Source organism: Cottoperca gobio, chromosome 19, assembly GCF_900634415.1.
Source record: "Cottoperca gobio chromosome 19, fCotGob3.1, whole genome shotgun sequence".
NCBI lineage: Eukaryota > Metazoa > Chordata > Actinopteri > Perciformes > Bovichtidae > Cottoperca > Cottoperca gobio.
In genome coordinates, this window is record NC_041373.1 from 7,848,899 (window position 1) to 7,873,730 (window position 24,832).

At 40.1% G+C, this 24,832-nt stretch overlaps 3 protein-coding genes across 5 annotated transcripts; 2 read left to right on the forward strand and 1 right to left on the reverse strand.

Annotated features, from left to right (window-relative positions):
- Nucleotides 1-2: 2 nt before the first annotated feature.
- Nucleotides 3-7,025, reverse strand: g6pc3 (glucose-6-phosphatase catalytic subunit 3). Its single transcript, XM_029456270.1, has 6 exons — nucleotides 6,443-7,025; nucleotides 5,291-5,397; nucleotides 5,102-5,192; nucleotides 4,881-4,999; nucleotides 3,729-3,870; nucleotides 3-1,550 (listed from the first exon to the last, which is right to left on the reverse strand). Exons 1-6 carry the CDS (start codon nucleotides 6,658-6,660, stop codon nucleotides 1,211-1,213), a joined length of 1,017 nt encoding a protein of 338 aa, XP_029312130.1. The 5' UTR covers nucleotides 6,661-7,025; the 3' UTR covers nucleotides 3-1,210.
- Nucleotides 6,967-13,588, forward strand: lsm12b (LSM12 homolog b). Of its 3 annotated transcripts, XM_029456275.1 has the most exons (6): nucleotides 6,967-7,173; nucleotides 9,177-9,310; nucleotides 10,522-10,631; nucleotides 11,423-11,549; nucleotides 12,615-12,704; nucleotides 12,977-13,588. In XM_029456275.1, the coding sequence occupies exons 1-5, from the start codon at nucleotides 7,047-7,049 to the stop codon at nucleotides 12,660-12,662; spliced, it is 546 nt and encodes a 181-aa protein (XP_029312135.1). In that variant the 5' UTR covers nucleotides 6,967-7,046; the 3' UTR covers nucleotides 12,663-12,704; nucleotides 12,977-13,588. The 3 variants fall into 3 exon arrangements, with proteins under 3 accessions (XP_029312135.1, XP_029312134.1, XP_029312133.1); XM_029456274.1 differs by lacking the exon at nucleotides 12,977-13,588 and having other exon boundaries at nucleotides 12,615-12,936; XM_029456273.1 differs by lacking the exon at nucleotides 12,615-12,704 and having other exon boundaries at nucleotides 6,968-7,173.
- A 1,159-nt stretch (nucleotides 13,589-14,747) lies between these two features.
- Nucleotides 14,748-17,318, forward strand: LOC115024838 (decorin-like). The gene is made up of 4 exons (XM_029456695.1): nucleotides 14,748-15,072; nucleotides 16,352-16,777; nucleotides 16,824-17,090; nucleotides 17,289-17,318. The coding sequence occupies exons 1-4, from the start codon at nucleotides 14,779-14,781 to the stop codon at nucleotides 17,316-17,318; spliced, it is 1,017 nt and encodes a 338-aa protein (XP_029312555.1). The 5' UTR covers nucleotides 14,748-14,778.
- The last annotated feature ends 7,514 nt before the right edge of the window (nucleotides 17,319-24,832 follow it).

Below are 24,832 nucleotides of genomic sequence, written 5' to 3' on the forward strand. Positions count from 1 at the left end.
CCTGCATGTCCGTCGTTTATTTTACTGAATATTTGTATATAACATACATTTATCATTTGGACGATTTTGGTAGACAAAACAACACATAACAGCAGTGTGTCGACAGTAACATGCTTCTGTACAAAGTGATGCAATTCAATACAGCTCCAGAATACTGCATATGTAAAGCGATTAATGTTTAACTGAATAGTGTTTCATTGGATTTCATTATACTGTTAGTGTTTGTGTCATTTACATTGTCATACATCTTTTAACCAAAGTATGACCCATAAGTTTGACCCAAAGATGGGCTTTATTTTAAATGTTATTTAATGCTAAGGTTGTTAATTTTTTAAATCTTATGTCTGCCCATTTTACACATTAAAGTCTGTTTACAGGTTTTGGCTCTGCACGAAATCTGATAAGTGATATCACTACATCATCGCTGCTGCAGGGTCGCGGCATCGCACACCTGAAACTCTGAACCGAATGGTTGGTGGTTGGATTGCATTGTGGGTAATATAGGCACCAGGTTTTGACAGGGAAGAAGGATGTGTGGAATAAAAAAGGATACTTCTCATTCTGCTGTATTTATATTATTAACCGTCCACCGTTATAGGAGTGCATTGCTACATCGGTGGAGGGCTCTTTTGACCTTTCTTTGGGTAACGTTAACCATGATTGTAAGGATCAAAAACTCTTGACTGTTGTACTCTCTTTATGAACAATAATTCCTCAGACCTTTTTGACTTTTGAGTTTACTGATTCACCCGATCTTCTACCTGATGAATCTGAGGGCTGAAAATGTGTGAGTACATATGATGGACCAGATGCTTTGTCTACAGCCTTTCTCTGGTACCATTCAAAGGATAGACCCTGCCCGACAGGGTTTTCAAGTCATGTATCATTTGTTTGATGCACAATACCTGAAAACTTTCATTTCTTTCACCGAAAAAACCGATTTTCCCACCATACTGTAGTATTAACCCTTATTACTGCTGTATATAGATTTACTGTAAATGTAAGGGTAAATTAAGAATCTGATATATTTCCATAAACTCTCTATAAACAAATAGTTAAGTCACTAACTTAAGACCCTTGCCCGTTGAATTGTAAGAGAACTATAACTCCAGCCTTTGCACACTCGTGAAAACATCAAATAGACATTAAGAGTGCTTACAGAAACCCAGAAGGAAATGTTCGTGGAGGTGTGAAAGACAGAAAATAGTTTCTAGTCCTTCTTTTTGTGTGTGAACAGGTAAACCAGGCCAGGCACAAGCACAATGACAATCTGAGGCACTATGACGAATTTGACAAAGAACAGGCCATAGAAGAGGCCTGGTGGTTGGACCGGGAGTGGCAGACGATTGACGTGATACAGTCCCATGGATGAAATGGCCAGAGATAAAGCCCGTGGAGCCCAAGGCAGAGACCATCCGCCAGGCTTCCAGTACTGGGCCAGCCCCAAACCCAGGAGGGCCCCACAGTCTCGAGTCAGAGAGGAGAACGGGGCTGTATCCAAACGAATCCACTCCGGACGGCTGCACCATTTCTTAGCTAAAGCAATGGACCTGTGGATTAGATAGATAGATACTTTATTTATCCCGAGGGAAATTCAGACATCCAGTAGCTTAAAACATGACATACAACAATTACCCATCTTCCTCCCCAACACACCACAGCATAGAAGAGAGCGCTGGCCACCACAGACTGGTAGAACATCAACAGTAGTTTTTTTCAGATTTTGAAGGACCCCAGCCTTCTCAGGCAGTACAGACGACTCTGCCCTTTCTTATGAAGAGGGTCCATATTTGTCGTCCAGTCCAGCTTGTCGTCCAGCTGCAGGCCCAGATATTTGTAGATCCGGACCACCTCCACGTCGACTCCCTCGATGGACACAGGTTGCAGGTGTGGCCTGATCCTGGTGTTCAGCTACAGATGGTTCAACTTGGACCACCTCACAAAGTCCTCCACCAGGCTCCTGTACTCCCCCTCTTGTCCATTCCTGACACAGCCGACGATCACAGTGTCATCTGAGTATTTCTGCATGTAGCGGAGCTCAGAGTTGTGCTGGAAGTCAGAGGTGTAGAGGGTGAACAAGACAGGGGAGAGTACCGTCCCCTGTGGCGCTCCAGTGCTGCTGACCACAGTGTTGGACGTGCAGCCTTTCAGCCTGACGTACTGTGGTCTCTCTGTGAGGTAGTCCGTCCTCCATCCCCCCAGATGTGAGTCCACCCTCATCTCTGTTAGCTTATCTCTCAGGAGTGGGGGCTGGATGGTGTTAAAGGCGCTGGAGAAATCAAAAAACATCATTGTCACCGCGCCACTCCCCTTGTCCAGATGAGAGTAAGCCCTGTGTAGCAGATAGAGGATGGAGTCATCCACGCCCACCTTCGCCTGGTATGCGAACTGCAGAGGATCTTGTGCATGGTGGACCTGGGGTCTGAGGTGATGGAGCAACAGCCGCTCCATGGTCTTCATCATGTGTGAAGTCAGTGCAACCGACCGAAAGTCATCTGGCTCCCTAAGGTGTTTCTTTTTGGGGACAGGGATGAGACATGAAGTCTTCCAGAGAACTGGGACCCTCCCCAGCCACAAGCTCAGGTTGAACATACACTGAAGGGGCTCCCCGAGTTCAGCAGAACAGGCCTTTAGCATCCTTGAACACACTCCGTCCGGGCCAGCCGCTTTACTGGGACGCAGTCTCTTCAGCTCTCTGCTCACCTGATCTTTGGTGATGGTGGGGAGGAGGGGTGTTACATTATCCATGGAGATGATGGGGGGGAGGGTGGTTGCAAAGTCCCTGGAGGCAGCCTGGGTGTCGGTGTTGGAGGAGGTGAGGGCGGGGGTGTGTAGGGAGGTGCTGGGTGGGTAGCTCCTGGCTGCAACAGCTGGGTTATCAAACCTGTTGTAGAACAGGTTGAGCTGGTTTGCTCTCACAGCATCTCCTTCTGTTGTGTCGCTGCCCTTCTTCTTGCAGCCTGTGATGGTTTTCATGCCGTCCCAGACCTCCCTCATGTTGTTGTCCCGCAGCTTCTGCTCTACTTTCCTTGTATATTCCTCCTTTGCCTCTCTCAGTTGAACCGTGAGCTCCCCCTGCACGCGCTTCAGCTCTTCCCGGTCTCCCTCCTTGAATGCCCTCTTCTTCCTGTTAAGGATGTCCTTGACATTGCTGGTGATCCTGGGTTTATTGTTAGGGAAGCAGCGTACAGTTTTTATGGGAACCACAACATCCATACAGAAGTTCAGGTAGTCAGTGATACAGTGCGACACCCCCTCAATGTCCTCACCATGTGGCTCTTGCAGGACGCTACAGTCAGTAGACTCAAAACAGTCTCTTAGAGCCTCCTCGGCCTCCGGAGACCACTTCCTAAAGGAACGTGTGGTTGTAGGTTGTGTCTGGATCCTTGGTTTGTATTGTGGTTTCAGCAGCACTAGGTTGTGATCAGACTTCCCCAGTGGGGGAAGGGGGGTGGCAGTGTAAGCACCCTTCACATTAGCATACAGGAGGTCTAATGTCCTGTTCTTCCTGGTGGGGCAGCTTACAAACTGATGAAAGTCTGGTAGTGTGGAATCTAGTGTTACATGAGTTACTGAGATGGCAATGAAAGCTTCTGGGTGTTGGGTTTGCAGATTAGATAGAATATGTTCAGTATAGCTGAGAACAATGTACAACTTCACCTCACACTTCATCTCATTATGCACTGAACAGACTCATCAATACACATAAATGTAATAAAAAGACTAACCAGGAGACGTCGACTCCCAGCTGCTCCAGTCCAGCATGAAGCAGCAGAGTACTGAGCAGTAGAGCGATGCTGAAGCTAAAGAAGAACAGCAGGGGGCGCCCTTCTGGTACTCTGCCGCTCAGGACAATCCCCAGAATGAAACCTGACAAAATAAAGTCAATCAGTTGAAATTTGCAACGGAAGCTACTGTATGTTTTTGCTTAACTTCTGTGGAAAATCATCTCCATGATATAACGATATATTCTGTGAGACAATACAAACAAGCATTCCCTCACGGAAGCTAAGCAATGTACTGCTCTGGATTTGGGCGGCAGCAAAATGTATTTAAGCCACCTAAAATAATCAATATCAGCGAAAGTGTATGCTATATTAAGAATATTTTCACCGCTTTACCTTGCTGTCAGACAGCCCTTTCTGACGTGGAACCGTTATATCCATCTATGCTACCGGACTCCATTAACAAAAACGGTGATTTTACCTCGCAGAACAAGGGAGTGTCTACCGCTGCCTTGATCGGTTAGTTTGTTTGTGGTATTATGTGGCTTTGATGTTTTAAAAACGGTTAATACGGAATCACTAAAGATATGCAATAACACAAACTAACTAACCGATCGAGGCAGCGGTAGACACTCCCGTGTTCTGCAAGGAAAAATGACTTTTTTATCAAAAGGAGCCTGGTGGCTCGAGAGCATAGATAACGGCTTCAGTTCCCCATCAGAAAGAGCTGTCTGATGGCATGGTGAAGAAGGGAAAATATTCTAAATATAGCGTACACATTTTTTTAGGTGACTAAAATACGTTTTGCTGCTGCCCCCGTCCACAGCAGTGCTTTGCTAAGCTTCCGTGCTGGTTCTCCTGTCTGCTTCTCCAAACTGGGGGCGTGTCGACCCATCTACTATAGGTAATACACTGACTGTGAATAAATATCTCATACAACCCCACTTCAAATAATCCAAACTATTCCTTTAAATTCAATGGATTAGCCAATACTGTCCAGTTGTTTTACCCATTTATGATTTTCCAGGAAATTTACTATATTATGTTACAATCATTAAACTTTGTATGTAAAATTCTATATAGAGATAGTGGATTTAATACATATGCCCTACCCACAATCCATGTCCTAACTTATGCATGAAACTGTATTCAGACCTGTGATGGAGCCAACGATGACCTGGTGAGGGAAGTGGGCGAGGATGAAGATCCTGGAGATTCCAACTGCCACCAGCATCACCACATACAGCAGGTATGGAGCAGCTGATAACGCCACACTGGAGCCACAGAGAAAGATTTTTTTTTTTTTAACAGATCTGATATCCTCTAACTTCCTAATCTGTGCATTTGTCACATTTGTTTATTTCAAGTGGGCATACCTGTGAGTACGTGAGTATAGGAATGACCCCAGTGAGGACACCACGACCCACCAGACTGCTGCCGTCACCATTGCATGTCCCGACGGACTCCCTAAGAAACGGACGTCACTTTTGCAGCTCTGACTGTGCAATAAATTAAGTGCAATGTCTATGACTGATACATGTTATATTTTGTCTTTAAGGACTCACCTGGGCCTGTTTCACAGGTGGAAGAAAACTGCTGAACGTTGGGTTGCTTGTTGATGAACAGACGTGATTCACCTATCCACCAGAATGGCCTTTCTCCAAACAGCATCCTGGGAAAAAATTTAATTCACAAAACAAAATGTATAATAACTCACATTTCTGTCAATTTCCACCAATTGTATTAGAGTGTGTAACAACATGACTTTAGGTGGAGTTTGTACTCTGGATATTAAACATACTTCTGTTTGCCCTAACGTTTTTTGTCCAACAATCATGTAATACTAATTTCCCTCTTAATTTCTACTACCCTGTCCTTAAGTCCTGTCTCTTTCTACACTGACCAGTTTACATCCTATCAGCACATTCTCAAAGGTTTCCTTAGAGTTACCTCACATTTATCTAATACTTTCTTTTACATAAATGTTGCATTGCAAGTCCTGCACATTCTCATCTTAACTTAGAGAAATGTATTCATTTATTTTATATTTTATACAGTATATACCTATAATACTCCCTACCTTTACTGTCTTTCCTAGTTTCTGAAAGTGTATTTATAATTAGATATTTAAATAAATGAAAAAGATCTAAGCTGGTTTAAAAACTGTGACATTCTAGTTTTATTCAGATTTTAACCTCCTCTATCCATTGTAAACTAATAATAATAATGACAGCTATCTGATAATGACAGATAATCTATTGGATATTGTTTAAACAATGCCTAACACGTTGATTATTTAGGCCCCTGGATCCATCAGTAAAAACATGTTAATAATTATTATAGCAGTTCTTAATATGCAGTTGTGATAAATAAACAATGTAATCAATGTTTTTTTATTTGATCTATGAAGAAATGCTACTTATAGTGTACTGTATATAAAAGGTTCCGCTTGTATCTGTTTCACCTCGGACAGTACAGGGAGTTGGACTGCAATTTTCTAAAACGGCAACGTCAACAGAATAAAATATATAATTGCCTTTCATTGTTCCGAATAAATAAGTAAATGAAAAATAAATCACATTTATCTCTTACCTGAATAGGCTGATGTGAATGTCAACAGCACGTTTAGCTTCATGCTAACATGCTAGAGATAACTAAGTAAAAGCTCCACATTAACACCATGTTTAAAACATATTGGCTGCTTATTTTGGCCTTACCATTTAAACACCAAGTTTAACCACTCCGATATAGCTGCTACCCACAGCACCGCTACTCCAGCTCGTTTGCTGAAGAAATATGTGAAAGGAAAGACGAGCAGAAAGGCTGCTTTGGGATCTCCAATATGAGTGATAACCAGCCACATTTTTTCTTGACTCATTGTCCTCTGCTGGAGACTTTCAGCCATCCAGATGCCTTTGGTGTGAATGTCCTCCATGCCTGCGTCCTCTCCTAATACATATACTTCGAGAATCAAAATGCAATCCTAATAATTGTGTACTTCAGGAAGTGCTGCAGCAAAGCTAGCAGTACCGTCATATCTCCAGTAGGGGGGGGACTTTGAATAGAGAGCAGTTGAATGAGAGACAAAGCCACAACTTTGTACTTCGATTAATAATATTATATTTACATTTAATCTACAATCATAGCATATAGTCGATGAGTTATTGATATTACAGTTGGCTAAATAGATTAAACAATTATACTCGTCGTATTAGAATAAATGACCATAACGCGACGTAATTCGACACGCCCAGGTTTCGTCTCACTACGACATCGCGTCGTTTTACGTAAGGCAAGCGCTCCGGTTTCCTGGCGGAGAAGATGGCGGCTCCTGGACCGGGGGAGTATTTCAGCGTCGGGAGCCATGTCTCTTGCCTCACCTGCTTGGGCCAACGTCTGCAAGGAGAAGTGGTCGCCTTTGACTACCAGTCCAAGATGTTAACTCTGAGTATCCTTTGTTTATTTCGAGCTGTGGCCGGCTTGCCGGCCTGCCTGGCTGCAAGGGCCTGTAGGGTAACCGAAAATGTGTCAAATAGTGATCCGCGCAGGCGTAATTGGTGGTAGCCGACTTACATATCTTTGTCCATTTTTAAATATTTTCATTCGCAAGCTAGTCGCCCATCCATATTGTATCTGTTGAAGACATTGCATTTGTTGCCGGGTCATTTCACGGCTTCACTTTATCTCCTAGAAAGAGCATGTGTTGTGAATCCACTCATTGTATTGCCAGACCTCAACATGGATCACTATCTGGCAACGAACCCTAGTAAGGCATCATGGCTGTTTGCTCTCAACAGCCACAAACCGTTGCTAGTTAGCAAGCTAACTGACATTCAGCGCACCTCGCTCCCGCTCATGGACACACATTAACCTCGCACGGTTTGTGGTGCCATTGTTTGCAGATTCTAACTATTTATTTCCAAACGCTAATGATGAATGGACACCGAGTTCCTTTCCACGCTACAATCAAGTTGCTGTTAGCTCGGCTAACATGCTAACTGTCGGTCAACCCCAAACCGCCGACACGTTAGCTCAATTAACGGTATTAGCATTCCCGAGCTTATCAGCTGGCCTTTTCCCCCTCGTCTCAACCGATTCGGGTGGCATTGTAATTGTTGGGTGATTTATAGGGTGAATTATATTACTATTCTGTTACATTTTAACAAAATTCAGGTGGCACAAGAATCATGAGCTTATTACAACCAACGTTAGCTTGCTGGTGAACATGTCTACACCCATTCATCGGCGTGTGCGTATATAATGCACATTATGTAGCTGGCATGTTGGACCAACTCATTATTTACATAATTTATGTTTGGAGGTATAGCTAACGTCAACCCGGCCAAGCTGTGGAGTGAAACACTAAATGAATGAAGTCAATACAGAGCGATGGTTTGACAGTTGTCATCAAAGGCCTTTTGGTTGGTCCGACACTTCAGTGCTGTACAAGATAAAATGAATTAACATCAGTTAAGTTCGTTTATAGTAAAACCATCTGAGTCACATAATGCGCTGAAAAAGCTTGAATATTTGCATAAAGCTTTCTTCTACATGGTTTAGATTTAATCTAAAGATATGCAGCTCAGAATGAAACTATAATCAGTCTAATATTTGAGCATATTGTATTTTACAGCTTAGGTCAAACTTAAAGGTCATGCTGTCACTGTCATAACAGGTCAAATTCTGACCCTGTCTTGTCTTTTTATTGGATTAATAAGCAAAACATCAAGAAACACTTTGAAAACTGATTCCTTCAATATCTTGCAACTCTTAACTAATATATGGGGGAAAGCCTAGCTGCTGTGCATCAGAATGACACTGACGAGCCCTTCCTGTATTACTGAGGTTAAGTGTGGTAGATGTGAGGATATGTTGGGTATTTCAAAACCTTAGACTTGTGTTAAGATACATTTGCAACATTTCTGTGTTACTGTGTGTATATTTAAGGTATCTGTATAAAAAGTTCAAAGTTTTTCTGTTATTGGTCAACAATTTCGATCTAGGAAAATGAAGAAGGACCTCATCAGACTGCAAACCAGTGCGCTTTAAGATCAAGATGACATGACTGAGTTTATTTTATTAATCAGACATTTTGTGAAAAGAGTAAAGCTGCAAGCATTGGGTAATTGACAAAGACAATTTATTTAGTTAACACTTGCTTTGGTGCTGTATGTATTTGCATAAGCTGTCCACAATTTGAACACATTTCTAACAATTCTTCATTCATCTATGATTGCTATAGGTGGCAGCACTGCCTTTGCATGCCTCTGTAACTGGCACCACCTCTCTCTGTCAGTGTTAGTCGGCTAGTGTTCTCTGTATCTTAAGCTCCTCTGTGCCGTCTAACTGATTGTGTTCAGGTTCATGAGGGGTCAGATGGTCTCAATCGTCATTTTGTCTTGTGATACATTGTCATGAAGTTGTGTGCCTTGACTATAGTTCCTTTTAAAGAATGTGCTTCCTCCAGCGGTAAGCCAAACCTCAACGACGTCATCCTGATCAACTTAGCCTATGTTTCTGATGTGGACATAATTAATGACCGCACTGAGACTCCACCCCCACTAGCATCACTGAATGTTAGCAAGGTAAGTCTTTTTGTACATGACGTGTTGGTGTGTGCATCATAAGTGTGATGGGAATTAATTAGTCAGGTAAATCAAGTTATATACTTTTAAGTCAGTGATTCTCAAAGAGGGGTCAGTTAGGGGGGTCCCTGAAAGTTTTCAGATTCATCCATTTTATTTTTCACAAAAGCTTCATAGTTTAACAAATAATATTTTACTATAATAGTTCATAGATTATGCGTTCTAATCTAACAAATCTATAACTCTTAGCATCTGCAAATATGTGTATTGCATGTCTAATATCTTTCTAATACATTTATCTTTTACATAGCTAAGACTATAAAAGTGTAGAACATTATTCATTCATGCATGAGGGGCCCCCGGAATATTCTCTTATCTTCTAAGGCTTCCCTGGCTATAAAAAAAAGTTTAAAACCTCAGCACATAATGGACAACTTGTAAAATGTAACCTTGATTGAAATCATCTGGCTTTCACATTTGTCCAGTTTTAAGTAGTAAGTACTGTACCTGCCTGGAAAATATGATGCAGTCACTTAACATTATGTGACTTTATGAGTTCACAAGGGTCAGAGAATGCTCTATAAAATTACTTGCCAGCCATAATGGCTTCTGCTATAATGAGGCTTGGAAAGTATATGCCGTTTACTGCCTAGTGAATTTATGATGACCTACTTGGTTTAGAATATGGACTACTGATGATCCGGCCTCCTGTATTGTAAAAACCTGTTTTTATCAATGGATCTTTTACATAGCACCATTCATTAAAAGAAATGGGGCTAAAAATAAATTGTTTGCGTGTAAATTACGCCCAGTGATTAACCGGTGGCCTGTTCGGGGTGTTTTCTACTCCGTAAAGCTGGGCTTAGCTCCCTGTGATCCTACAGGAGAATAGTTGATCAGCGAAAGAGAAATGTAAACTGTATGAGAGATCACTTTGTTGTGGTAATTATGTAGATTTACATTTTCTAAATCAAATTTGCATAGTCTTTCCTGTGGAGCAAAAGATTGTGAGCAAGATTTTCTTCAATCATTTACCAAAACCTTGTTTAAGACAAATGTTGAAAGTGTCCTGTTCTGTATAATAATAATAATAATAATAATAATAATAATAATAATAATAATAATAATAATAATAATATAAAATAAAAAGTTGTCAAATTAAATGTTTGATGTTAAAAATGCATTTTTTTGTTCTGTTCAACTCTTCACAGCTTGCCAATCGAGCACGGACAGAAAAGGAGGACAAGCTGTCCCAAGCCTATGCAATCAGTGCTGGGGTTTCTGTGGAGGGCCAACAGCTATTCCAGACTATTCACAAAACGTAAGATCTTCAAACTATTGTTCAGTCGCTGCTCAGGTCACCAGAGCAAAGCATCAGTACATGTGTGTTGGACAATGCGGAAATTTTTTTTTAAAACGAAACCAACAACTCTGCATTAAAATTATGCTTATGTTAAGGGAAAGCAGCTTTGTTATATGTTTATTAAATATATTGTATGAGGCGATTTTAATTGTTATTTTTCTTTGTTTGACATGTGAGATTTTAGTGTCAGATATCTGCTCTGACTCCATTTCATCCCCGTATCAGACGTGTATCCACCGTTATTGGACATATATGGGTGTTTTGTTACTTTGCGGGACTGATGCGACTTCAGTCAGTTGTCACACCATGAAAAGGTTTATGCTCGCAATACTCATACAAAGAAGATATCAATTTTATTTGTATGAGTATTGCGAGCATAAACTTTTGCAACTTTTTGTTTAATCAATCCGATATTTAAGGGTCGTGTAACATCCTATTTTATGTCCCAGGTCAGTATTGACTAATTTGCTGAATGTGTCTATAACTAAATCTAGTTAACTTTAAATCCCTCATGACAAATATCCTGATCTCTCTTCCTCTGTGTTTGACACAGTCGTATTTATTTATGTTTATATATTAGTGCATACTGTGCCAATCGTAACAAAGTTATAACATTTCTTCAGATGAGAAAATGGAGCGATACATGTAAGGACAACCAGTACAAAAATAATTTCCAGTCATGTTTACATTGTTTGCTTCACAAACCTGTTTTCAGTTGCAGATAGGATGATGTTTTCCTTTGTTTGCAGCATCAAAGACTGTAAATGGCAGGAGAAGAACATTATTGTGATGGACGACGTTGTAATCTCGCCACCTTACCAGGTTGAGAACTGCAAAGGCAAAGAGGGAAGCGCTTTAAGTCATGTACGCAAAATAGTAAGTATGCTTTCTTCTTCAATATTTCACCAACAATACACAACTTCAGGGCCACAACTAGTTGTTTTCATAATGGAATAGTTTGCAGATTATTTTACTCCTCTTTAATTAATCTTCTATGTAATGCCAATCACAATTTCTCAGAGCCCAAGGTGACTTCTTTAAATTGCTTTGTATTTTGATTAAGCTAAGTGTCCATATAGTGTTTGTTTTTTTCTCAATTGTTCCCAATGAGGAGAGAGCGTATGTGGCCGCCTCAAAAAAAGATACTCCTACTTTATGTGCAGCCGTTCTGGGCACTTGTAGTAAATATCTGAACCGTTCGGAAAGGCCAGCAGGTTTTTGCCAGGAAAAACGCTGTATGGACACTCAGCCTAATCAATGTCCACAACCCAAAGACATTCAATATGAAGAATAGCCAGAACCAGGGCATGTTTGTCATTTTTGCTTTTAAAGATTACTGCAACCATTAATTCATCATTAAAATAGTTTCCAATGAATGTTCTGTTTATTGACGCAATCAATTAATTGTTATAGCTCTATGTACGTCACAGCTAGGACTTCACATACATTTGTAAAAAAATTAATTCATTTAAAAAAGGGAGAAAATTGAGAAACTCTTTGAGACCATGTCGACACTAAAACCGACGCATGTAAAATGGGTTTCTGGTTTAGAGGGTTCTGTCCACACAGACACCCTCAAGTCATTTGTAAATGTTTGCTACACACACAGTTTGGGTTAAACCAGACTAATCTCTACCTTCTCCCCCTTTTGGTTATCAAACAACACAACTGTACAACACGGCCAATGTTGCCTTAAAGTTATAGCATTGTAAACAACATGGACTAATGAACACATATGTCACAAGACTTGTAGTGTAGTTTAAAAAATGTACCGCAGCGTCCGCTGCTGTTTGAGTGTCAGCTGCTAGATTCAATGTCGTACATGCCGCCTGCACTACATTTAACTGAATATGTAGCGTTGCACTTTGTTGTACACATGAGAAGTGTGAATGAGACGATTAAGCTGGGGAGAAAAGTTCAAGCCCTGTCTCTTTCACATAGTTACTGAAATTCACGGACACAGCCCCCCCAAACTTTGGAAAGCTGTAGAGGAAGGGGAGTTCAGATGCTGTTCGACCATCAAACACTTGGGTTGGCGCTTACAGACACCTTCCCATCAATACCCTCTATGTATTAATAAATAATAAATATTTGAAGAAAAGTGCTATAATGTATTTTGCTAGTCTCTGCATAACTGTTTGTATTTTAGATAGCTTGATTATTTTGAGACACGATCTGTAAAACTAAATAGCCTGCTTCACCTTGTTGCTCTTTGTACAATGACAGCATGAGACATATGTTTTAAAGTTGATTTCTCACAGAATTTGTGTCCGTTTTTAAATGTCGTGGTTTCGTTCTTGCAGGTTGAGAAACATTTTAGAGATGTGGAAAGTCAGAAGTCCATGCAACGTTCACAAGCACAGCAAACACAGAAGGACTCCACTTTATCTTCTTGAGGTGGCAGTGCGGGTCGGCCGGGGAAGGCGACGCTGGGGTTTTGTTCCCACTGCCAGACTAATTCGGCATTCCTTGTCCTCAGTCTGAGACCACAAGGAGGAGCGCTGAGGGCCCTGCATCCAGAAGATCAAAATATCATTAAATGAAAAAGACAAAAAAGAAAGAGGAAAGATTAAATCTTAAATTAGACTTTATAAAGAATAATTTAAACATGAACCATAAAGCAACCATAGTTTCCTGAACTAACTTGTCTCATTCTGCCCCTACTCCTCCCCCCTCCTCTTCCTATCCCTGAAGCCTTTTCTTTTTCCGCCCTCCTTCCTTTGCCTTCAGTTCCATTTCAAAAAGAGAAAACTAGAGCAGTCAGAAAGGCTTGTTAGCTTTATTTTCTGTCATTGTTTCCTTTTTTGCTGTATCCATGTTCTACTGTCTGTATTTTCTGTATTTTAAACAAAATGTGACTTGAAACGCCACACTTTAAAGGACATTTTCTAAAATAAAAGTAACAAAAATTCTGACTGTAATACTGTAATTTTCAACAACTTTTTGAAGGACTCCTGAACAACTTTAACACATTCTGAAATTATTAATCAACTGTGGGGCATATTTTGGGATGAAATGCTAAACTTGTGTCACTGGCATTTTTGTGGTTTGCCTGAACTCAACGTGACATCACATTTTTCCTCGGGGTGACCATGAAGCTGCCACGTTGTCCACATTTTTCAACAGATGAGGTTTTTCTGGACAATGCTCAGGTTTCTCTTCATGGATTGTTCGGTAGCCTGATTGTGATCCATGTAATTACAGGAAACTGAAGCCATCACTGTTCAAATTAATAATGTAAATGTGTTGAGTCTTGGCTTTCTCTAAAGCTGCCTGACGACAGTTACTGCTCCTCCTGACCACACAGAGCCCTTGACGGCGGCATAGTTTACAAAGTGAATACTGCTGTTACAGGTGGATTTGTGTGGAACATACTTCACTGACTTTTATACTTTTGGGTGGAAATGTAGACCATGGTAGTTGATTGTACGCTTATAACCTATGATTGACAGGTTTGTAAATAAGGATTATTTTCATTATCGATTTAATCTTTCAACTATTTTATTGATTAATTGCTTCGGTCTGTAAAATGTCAGAACATAGGGAAACATACTTTTTAGCAATGTCTTGTTTTGTCTGACAGTGGTACAAAACCCCAGAATATTTATTTAATTTTTCATATAGGGGGAAGAACACACAAATAATCCCGTTTAGGAAGCTGTTCCAGAGTTGATCATTAATATAATTTCAAAGCAGTGATTCCTTTTGCCCAATGATCCACAGTGCTGAGAAACACAACACATCTTGTGTTTGTCTTTGTGAATGGTAAAGCCTATATCACCAACTCAAAGATTTAGTTATGAGAACTCCATATAATCCTGCTGTTTGCAATGTGATGCAGAAAATGTAACGCAAAGTATACTTCCATGAAAACAACTGCTTCATGTATCCAAATAGAGAAGCAGATGTAAATCCTCATTTTAGGAAAAGATCCAAAACAGACCGGGTTTGCTCCCTTGATGCAGTTATGTTTTGTGATGATCTGTTTAAGCCCATAATCCCTCTATAACCAGATATATTCAATGCTATGACATCAATATCAGGTTCTTTTGGTAGGAAGAAGGTAACATGCCTTTCAGCAGCATCAGACTGCTCTAAAGGGAAGATGCCTGTCAGCGGCTGCACAATGTTCCGTGTGATGCCTCTGCTGCCTCTTCTGAACACGGGGTTGGGCTTCCAGCTGTGTCCCAGCCGCTGCCTGTGCTACGAGTCCTCTGACCTGGTGGACTGCCGGTCTCGTGGTCTGGTCCGGGTCCCTCCCAGTGTCCCCCACGGCACCTGGCTGCTGGACTTGTGTGGGAACAAGCTGACTGAGGTTCACACCAGATCCTTCGTGGGGCTGTGGTCCCTCAGGATCCTCCTAATGTCCAACAACAGCATCCAAAGTCTGCAGCCACAGGTACAACAAAGACCGCATTTCATCTTATTCTGCACTTCATACTTTGTTTTAGGCCAGTGTTGGAATCATTATTCACAGCCATAACTTAATATCACAAGAACAATTCTGCATTTTGACTACAAGTAAACGTACAAAGTGAGTATTGTGAGCTGAATTTACTTAAAATATCAAGTAAATATCTGCTAATGCAGAAGAAATGGCTCATGTAAGTGTTAAATTACTGTCATTTATAATGTTATCATTACTGGTGCATTAATTTTGATAGTAACATTTGAATTATTGAGAAACTTACATACTTCTAAAAATACTTATAAATAAATAAATTGTATCTATTAAAATGCATCATATTTTATATTCACATACAAAATAACTTAACCTAAACCTGTGAACTGCAACTATTTTTATTATTAGATTTACTTGTTCAAATAATCAATTCAACTTTATATAAAATGTATAAAAAATTCTGCACACGTGCGCAGAGATCAAAGTGACATCTACAAATTGCTGCATTTGTCCGATCACCAGTCCAAAGCCAAAGATTTTAAATATATAACAATATAAAACCGAGAAAAGCAGCGAATGATCACAGTTGAGAAGCAAAAAAAAGCAAATGTTTGATGCTTCTGCTTGATGAATGTCTCAAACGATTGATTTTCAAAATGATTGCTGATTGTTTTTGGTTGCCTAATGTCTAATTAATTGTTTCAGTTCCACTTGTGAAATAAATGTAGTGGAGTAAAAATACAACATCCACCTATTAAATGAGTTTAGAGTAGCATATCATAGTGATTCTCAAGTACTGTTTCTTACTTCCATACACTACCTGGAAAATTATTAATATTCGATAACATGGAGAAACAATGTACACAATATTGAGGGCTTAACATTTTAGATTTTTATTAAAAATAAATAACACAAGGATATAACATGACAACAACAACAACTGTTCTTTCCCTGGATCGTAGCAGAGAATCAATAGTACAAACAATAACAACAATTACATCTTTTATACAATAATGTAAAAAACAGCTGTGTGTGTGTGTGTGTGTCAACTCGCTGTGAGAAAGCTCAGCTGATCACTATCAGAGTACCAATAGTGTGGAAAATGAGGAGGCCTATTGAAAACGTTTTGAATACTCAATCAATAGTTTTGATAACTCAAAGTACAAAGTGAGTATTGTGAGCTGAATTTAAGTAGCTCAAGATTGTACTTGAATAATTTCATTTGTTACATTCCACCATTGTTTAACTGGACTTCTGTCTGATGTCTTTGTTTCAGTCTCTGGCATCGCTGCAGTTTCTGGAGAGGCTGGACTTGAGTTTTAACCAGCTGCGTTGGCTCCCTCAGGACTTCTCTCAGAGTCTGTCCTCGCTGCAGGAGCTTCAGCTGGACCACAACCTGCTGCTGCACCTGGACTCTTTTTCACTGGGGGATTTTCAAAACCTGAAGAAACTGGACCTCAGTCACAACCGCATCCGGACGATGGATGTCGGGGCTTTCAGCAGCCTGTCTCGACTGAGCCTCCTGAACCTGGAGGGAAACAGGCTGAACGTGCTTACAGATGGCCTGTTGAGCAGGCAGCAAAGCCTGGAGGTGCTGCTGCTCAGCCACAACAACATCTCGCTGATCGAGACAGAAGCTCTGGCTCCTCTGCGGAGTCTGACTCTGCTGGGTGTCCTGGGGCAACCAGCTGGAGCACATCAGGTTCAAGACCATCCTGAAGCTCCAGACCACCACCACCCACCTTCAGATGTCCTTCAACCGCTGGACCTGTGACTGTGAGCTGCAGCGCAACTTTGCCAAGATCCGCCACGTTCGACACCTGCATGTGGACGACTACAAGGACATCATCTGCCACGCTCCGGCTCAGCAAGCCGGCAGCTTCCTGGCATCGCTGGACAGCCAGCTGTGTATCGCTGAGACAGCATCAATGCTCGTCATCACCATCACCGTGATGCTGGCGGTGATTGGTACCCTGGTCAAAGCAGAGTACAACCGCAAGAAGAACATGCAAACTGTGAGTGAGGAAGACTCAGAGAGACAAGAAAGATGATGTTTTATTCATGGCTAGGAAATGGACGTTGTTGCATAGTATCTTTTAATCTTTTAACATATATGAACTCTTACTAGTCTACTCTATATTAATTCTTTGTTATTGTCTTTTATATGTATATATGCTGTGTCACAATTAAATACGATGTACCTGTGTAACCAGTATTTGGCCAACAAACTGAACTTTGATTAAAGGTAATATATGAAACGTTGCTGAGCTTCAGGTGGCTGATGTCATGTAGGGGCTGCCTCTTAACAAATATCCTTCAAGGTATGTGCACATAAATGCACAATTGAGACCAAGGACCAGACAAACATGCATTTCCTACACAGAAACTGGCATTTCTAAAGGAACAATGTGTGGTGAGAATGTGTGAAATAATAAGGTGGACATGAGACACAAGGCGAGAGATGTAACTATGTAGTAAAACTTTGTTTATTTAGGACCATATCAATACTTTCACATTCAATAATTTACATTTAAAACACTACTCGGCTATTACAGAGCACAATAGACAAAAATATAAAAATGAATCTAAATAAATGATTATTTATTTAAAGAGCCAGCACCCCAAACAGCACCTCCAGCAGCATCAGCGTGATCTCTCCTCCAACGATGTGGTTCAGAAAGGCCTGCCGGTCCTCTTTGCTGTGCTGGAGGGAGTACACCTAGTGGGGGAAGGTGGTACTGCGCTATTAAACATGACTTTGAAAACAGGCATTGGTTTGTACGCTGTGTTATTAGTAAAGGTGTGATTCATTTGACATATGCAGAAATAAAGTCCCTGAAGCCTTCTTCTCATTCATATGAATGATGATTATCTGGTTTGAACAGATTCATCTCAAGAAGGTCTTCTTCATGTAGTGATCACAAGAAGTCACACACAAAATAATTCTGGTCAAACACTGAATCCAAACTAAAAAGCCTTTACCATGACTTGTTAGGACAATTTGTAATAATCATTATTAACTCATCTACCTACTGCTTTCATGAGTAATCATTTAATATTTAAAATGTCAAATTGTCTGACCAAAAGATACAATTATATAAAACATGGGAAAGCAGCACAGTTTCACCTTTAATGAGCTGGAACTGGAGAATGTTTCTTCTTTAAAATGTTTTTGCTCATGACATTGAGAAAACATTTCTGTCAGTTTATTAATCTAGTTAAGACCAAATCTGGCTCTTTGCCTTGCACGAATAATTGTTTTGACAACAGGCCAGACAACGTTTTTACGAAATGGTGTAGCACAATTGGTTTTTTTTATTATCACACAAACCAAAATAACAGTGTTTAACGTCACTACACTTATTGTTCATACATTCTACACATGTCCCGGGAAAGTTTAGACATTCTGTCGATTCAAATAATCATAATAATGTTAGTTTTTCCAACAGGCCTAACAGCTGTAAATAATAACATACAAATCTAAAAGTTCTCTTAGCTTCACGATGATGTCCAAATGGGCGACTCCCAAAAAGCCATTTAATTACAGCATAGCTACTATGTAATGCAAGGATTCAATTTGTTCTTTATACTTCATTTGTAAACCTCAAACAACCAGAAACTGCCAAAAATGTCCAGGTGGGAGCTGCTGAATGAGAGGGGAGCGAAGACGGATGTTGTCAGCATCATCGTCTTCAAAGTCCTCTTCATCCTAACTCATGGATTTGAACCCAAAATCTTCGCTGACACCGTCAGAGAAGTCGTCAGAATCATTGGAGTCTTCCTCTTCCTCTTCCTCGCTCTCGATTGGTGGATGTCTTTCTCCATCTTCATCGTCAGAGAAGAGTGGGCGAATGAACTCACCTTCACCTGCAACACCAATCACATACTCACCTGCCTCACCCTCATCGGAGTCGAACATCCTGATAACATCAAACAGACTGCGGTGCCACGCAATGCTTTTGATTGTGATGATGTTCTCCCTTCATCACACAGCATGTTCATTGCTATGGTGTGGTTTACTGTGGAGTACACTTACTGCATGTGTTGCTGTGTTTTGCTCTCACATGCCTGTAGTAGTGCAGAGATGTGCAAACAATAATCTCCACTGTTATTGGATTTGTTGGTGAGCTCACTGCCTCCTTATTAACACTAAAACCATCAACATCATTTTTTTTAAAACCTCATGTGAGTTGTGTTTTTAACAAAATAGCATACTGACACAACAAGGTGCATAACATACAGCAGCTAACTGATTGTAAACAGGGTTTCTATCCTATTCTATTATTATAATAAACAATTAATTAGTTAATATAAAAGCTAAGATATTTCATTTATATTAATGTTGACTGTGATACTCACATGTGGAGGTCCTATAAAATGTTTGTATGTTGTAATATTGCATGCTTATTAATGCTTTTTCAAAACCTAAAATCTACTGTTGTATAATGAATTACCCTGTAACTTGCTTAAATTATCATTATCTAAACTATCTCGTTTTATCCAATCTGCACGGTTCGCCTACTTTTTTTAAACTTTGTGTCAATACTCACTCATGATAAGTTCAAATCAAATCCAATCAAATTGATTTATTTAGCCCAATATCACAAATTACACATTTGTCAGTGTGCTTTACAGACTGTACAGGATACGACTCCCTCTGTCCTTAGACCCTCGCACCACAAGGAAACACTTCCTTCTTTATTAACATTTATGTCTTGTGTAATTCTGAGTAGTATTTAAACAGTTTAAACACTATTAAAGTATTGCTTTATTAATCGTGTAATCTTCTATTAATTTGATATGTTTTAAAGTCATTTTCCTTTCTTTATCTTGAAACCTTTAAAGTCGAGACTGACTCATTTTAAACTAATGGGATTATGTCTGATATTGAAATGCTACATTATTATCTGGACATTATTAGCTTCTTTCCTGTAAAATATATTTGTTGTTTTGTTTTGTTCTGATGTCTCATAAAGGGCAAACAACTGCATGTTACTGTGATCCCTGTGCTGCTCCATTACAATATATTAACATTGAACCTTGATACTATGAAACTTACCAAATTATTGAAATGAACAACAACAGTTATAACAATATTAATATTAATAATAATAATAATAATAATAATAATAATAATAATAATAATACAGTTAAAATTACACTTTTAACAATTTTGCCGTTGAGTGAAATGAATATCAGAAAACACAAAATCATCATTTGCACAATATTTATTTAATTTAAGATGTCATACATTACATTATATAGATTAATATAAATATATATTAAACATGAAGAGAGAAGAGGTGATGACAGCTTCCTGTGTGTGTGAGGAGCTTCCCAAACCCACCAGCACAGAAGAAGCACATGTTAAAAACGTCCTCTGTGCTGGTCTGGCTGGGGCTGGTCCTCATCTATTGGCTGGTGGGGGAAGAAGGTGGTGGCGGTGGTTGGGGGGGTCGTCACTGTCCTCACTGGATCTTCAGACAGTGCTGGGTGTTTGGAAGCGAGTACTGTAGGGTTTGGAGAGTGGGTCAGACGTGGTGCTGGTACCTTTGCTTAGTTGACGTCCACTCTCAGCTGCCAGAGGAGTCCTGCCCTGTGAAACAGAAAAACAAGTCATGATTAATGTTGGACACAATTATACAACCTTTGCACCTTTGCATGTCACTACTGGTACGTTTGTAGTCTTGGTGAGAGGATTACTTACTTCAACTCCTATTACTGGATGAGAGAAAAGAGACCACCGGTCTCCGGCTGCTCCTGTATTCATCCATCCTTCTCATCTGGTCCGGAGTCATCTTCTCTGTCGTCAAGGAGATCCTGGATGTTGAGTCTCATGGAATAATTGTTTTTTAAAGTGATGAGATCCACTTGAGAATGTTCTTGATGTTTGTAAATATTACTTTACCTCTGTCTGTCACAGCCACCTACACCTAACTAAAAACACAGGACACAACTTAGTAATGACTTACCTTTGTCTGCTATGGCCACCTACACCTCATAAAGAAAAATACATAACAGCATAACAATGAGTAAGATTAATAATCCCTTCAATATTATATGCATTTGCAGGAGTTTTTTGTTAATGTTGTAATTAATTATTAATTTACCTCTGGTATAAGGATCTACAGCTTACATTTAAAATAATCAAAGAACAACAAGTAACAGGCAAGACAGTGAACCTCACATTGCTCCCAGTGCCTTGCATGTAAACGTTGAGCCCTTAGTGTGTGTGTGAATGAGAGGCACATTGTAAATGCTTTGGATCAAAGTGATACATAAATACAATCAATTTAAGAGTCCTATACGTTACTATTAAAACAAGAATACAAACCGTAGCGCAGGATGCTACCTAAGTGATCGCGAACCCCGCCAGACGCATGAGCTGCCACCAAATATGTTCAAAATGCCCTGGTGCAAGACACCTCCAAGGGTTGTGTGAGCCTCGCCAGACGCAAAGGCTACCTGAGTGTTGAATTGCCTCGCCAGACGCAAAGGCTACGTGAGGGTTGAATTGCCTCGCCAGACGCAAAGGCTACCTGAGGATGGAATTGCCTCGCCAGACGCACAGGCTACAGGAGAATTGAATCACCCCGCCAGACGCAAAGGGTTTCCAATCCTGCTGTGATCAGGGCTGTCGGTCCTAATCGGAGTCACTGTCATCAGTCCATCGCAAGTAATCCAAAGGAACTGTGAAGTATCTTCCGTGTGTGGGGAAGCTGAGGCCTGAAGTCGAGGGTGCTGAATCCTCATGGTTGTCCTCACAATTCCACTTCTGCCTCTTCACACCTGCCTGCTCCGTGTCGCTCTCTTCCCGACTCCTCTTTGTGATGGAGATGAAGCCTGAAGTGGAGGGAGCAGACTCTTCGGACCTTTGAGAGACTGAGAGTAGACCATCTTCAGGACGCTCTGGATGCTGAGCAGGTATCAACTGCTGAGGATCACAACAAGGACCCAAGGAAGGAGCACCAGGGGGAACAGGGGGATCCACTTGTTGCCATCCATGCCAGAAATGTGGAGGTTGGAGCTGCTGGATGAGTGGGTAGTGAAATCGGATGTCGGCAGCATCATCGTCTTCAAAGTCCTCTTCATCCTCTTCATCCTCCCACATGGATTCGTACCCAGAGTCTTCGCTGACACCGTCAGAGAAGTTGATGAAATCTTCAGAGTCTTCAGAGTCTTCGGTGTCTTCAGAGTCTTCTTCCTCCTCTTCCTCACTCTCGATTGGTGGATGTGTTTCTCCATCTTCATCATCAGAGAAAAGCGGGGGAAGGAGCTCACCTTCACCTGCAACACCAATCACATACTCACCTGCCTCGCCCTCATCGCAGTCGACCACCCGGATGACTTCAGGGAGGCCGTCTTCTGAAGGACGTCCGATGATGGTCGATCATGGCACCTGAAGGGAAATTAAATTAACAACAAAGTTAAAGTTTGTGTTCATTTGAACTGTTAATGTGAACCGTGGAAACATTTTTTATACTATACATATTACAAATATATTTAATATGTAGTTGAAGAGTTGGACTTTCTGATCTATTCTTTAGAATTGCTGAACAGAGAAAACACAACAGTGACAATAATAATAAAATAAAATCTAAAAAAACCTAATAATTTATATAATAATTAATGAAACATAAAACATTTTTATCATAAGATGCAATAAAGTGAATGACGCTTCATAATTATTGGACGACGAGAGGAGGAGCTTTTATGCACGGCTCTGTTCAACATTTCTATGAATCTGGATTCAGATTCCAGCCCTTAGAGCCACAAAGACATTTTTAGAATAAAAACTAAGCACGAGAGCGATAGGGGCAATGGGGAGAGAGTTACACAAACAATCACGGTGGAGAGTGCAACTACCAGACACGTAGATAAAAAACAACTAACTTTAATCCGTTGGTGTATAGTGAGGAATATCTGAAAACAAGTTAATGTTAATATGATAAAATGTGAGGCTGAGAGGAGTAGTTAGAGGTTTCTGCATCAATAGGTTAAAGCTTCAACAATCAAAACAAGCGCACTGCTTGTGCGTCTTGACGTCCGCTCCTTATAGTTCCATCGTTACCATGGTGCACATTTAACACATATTTATGGCATTTTATGAAATTAGGCCCAATCGCCATTTTGTTTCAGTCATTTCGATGTCAAATTTCGAAGATTTGATGCTCTCAAACCAAAATAACAGCGTTTAACGTCACTACACTAATTAGTTCATACATTCTACACATGTCCCGGGAAATGTTAGACATTCTGTAAATTAAAATAATCATTTTACACGGAGAAATCGTCGAATGAGTCTGTTGTCACCAAATCAGTTTTTTCAACAGGCCTAACAGCTGTCCAGCTTAACATTATCAAAGTTACACTCATGTATATACCAATACAACTTGTTAAGGATGTTCCAGGGTTGAATCAATGAATCATAAATAAGTTAAATAACAACATATAAATCAAAAAGTGGTCTTACCTGCACGGTTGAAGTCCAAACGGGCGACTCCCAACAGCAGCAGGTGTTCCTCTCCGACCAGTGGACGACCAAGGGCCTTTCCAACAGTTCAGGGATGCAGAAGTTTTGTTTACCAACAAGATCTGTTTTCCTGTAGATTCTCCAGCGGTTTAAAACTCCAAAAGTTCGCTTTCAAAAGTTTGGTTTTGCAAAAGGTCCAATCGTGTCCAAGTCCAAGTGCAAAGTGATAAATCAGAATGTTCGGCAGGGTCAGAGGATCTACGTTCTATTTCCATGACACATGACGCACGTGCGTACATGTGATTAGCAGGACAGAGATACTTTTAATCTAATATTTTCATTTCCTTCATACCTTCTTTTTTATATTCCAGTCATTTGTTTGCAACTCCTTTTCTTTCATAAAGTTCAATACTTTGCCATGTCAACTCAGATGACAGTAATTTGCCTTAAAAACAGACAAAAAACATATAAAAGCAAATCTAATATAGCGAAAGCAATGTATTACAGTATAGATACTATGTACTGTAAGGATTTGTTCTTAATACTTCAAATGTAAACCTCAAACAACTTAGTTCCACAAAACTAATACCAATAGAAAAATTTGAAATAGAAAACTTAATTGATAGAGAGATTATAGGAGAGAGTAAGTAGACCAACAGATGATATACATTTTGCATATTTTGTGTCTACATCTTGATCTGTAGCTGCGAGGTGTGCAGACATGCTCACCATTGTAAATTGGATAGAAATATTTTAAATCTTTTTTATTTAGGCTTTATTTATACAGGTAAAAATCTCATTGAGACACAGGGTCTCATTTTCAAGAGAAACCTGATCAAATGGCAACAGCACCATACAAGTTACAGACTTACAGGACACTAAACAAACAGGCAACAGTTAAATAAAACATCATAACAATATCATAAAAGTGCATTTGCAATGACAAGAACAAACACCGACAGCTGATTTCTCTAGACATTTTAAACTTAGTTTAAAATGTCTTAGGGGTATCAAGCTGGACAGCTTAAGTTCCTGCTGAAGCGTGTTCCAGGTTGAGGGGGCAGACAACTCACAACTTTTCCCTTCGTTTTAGTGCCAAAAAGTACAAGTACATTCTGAAAATGTTCAAATTTGATCTTTTTACTAAACATTATAAACAAACTGAAATTTCTTAAGAAAAAAAGGTGCAATTTCAACAATATTATGCCTCATTTATCATTTACACATGTGTGTTACAACTTACAGATCACAGTGTATCTACAAAGGCACAAAACATTTTGTCAC

Coding starts and splice junctions, on each gene's coding strand:
- lsm12b (XM_029456273.1), top strand. CDS start 7,047: ATGGCGGCTCCTGGACCGGGGGAGTATTTCAGCGTCGGGAGCCATGTC. Junction 7,174..9,176: donor GTCCAAGATGTTAACTCTGA/GTATCCTTTGTT, acceptor TTCCTTTTAAAG/AATGTGCTTCCTCCAGCGGT. Junction 10,632..11,422: donor TTCCAGACTATTCACAAAAC/GTAAGATCTTCA, acceptor CTTTGTTTGCAG/CATCAAAGACTGTAAATGGC.
- g6pc3 (XM_029456270.1), bottom strand. CDS start 6,660: ATGGAGGACATTCACACCAAAGGCATCTGGATGGCTGAAAGTCTCCAG. Junction 5,193..5,290: donor CACCTGTGAAACAGGCCCAG/GTGAGTCCTTAA, acceptor TCCGTTTCTTAG/GGAGTCCGTCGGGACATGCA. Junction 3,871..4,880: donor CATCGTTGGCTCCATCACAG/GTCTGAATACAG, acceptor TTATTTTGTCAG/GTTTCATTCTGGGGATTGTC.
- LOC115024838 (XM_029456695.1), top strand. CDS start 14,779: ATGCCTGTCAGCGGCTGCACAATGTTCCGTGTGATGCCTCTGCTGCCT. Junction 16,778..16,823: donor AACCAGCTGGAGCACATCAG/GTTCAAGACCAT, acceptor ACCCACCTTCAG/ATGTCCTTCAACCGCTGGAC. Junction 17,091..17,288: donor GCAAGAAGAACATGCAAACT/GTGAGTGAGGAA, acceptor CTGTGTAACCAG/TATTTGGCCAACAAACTGAA.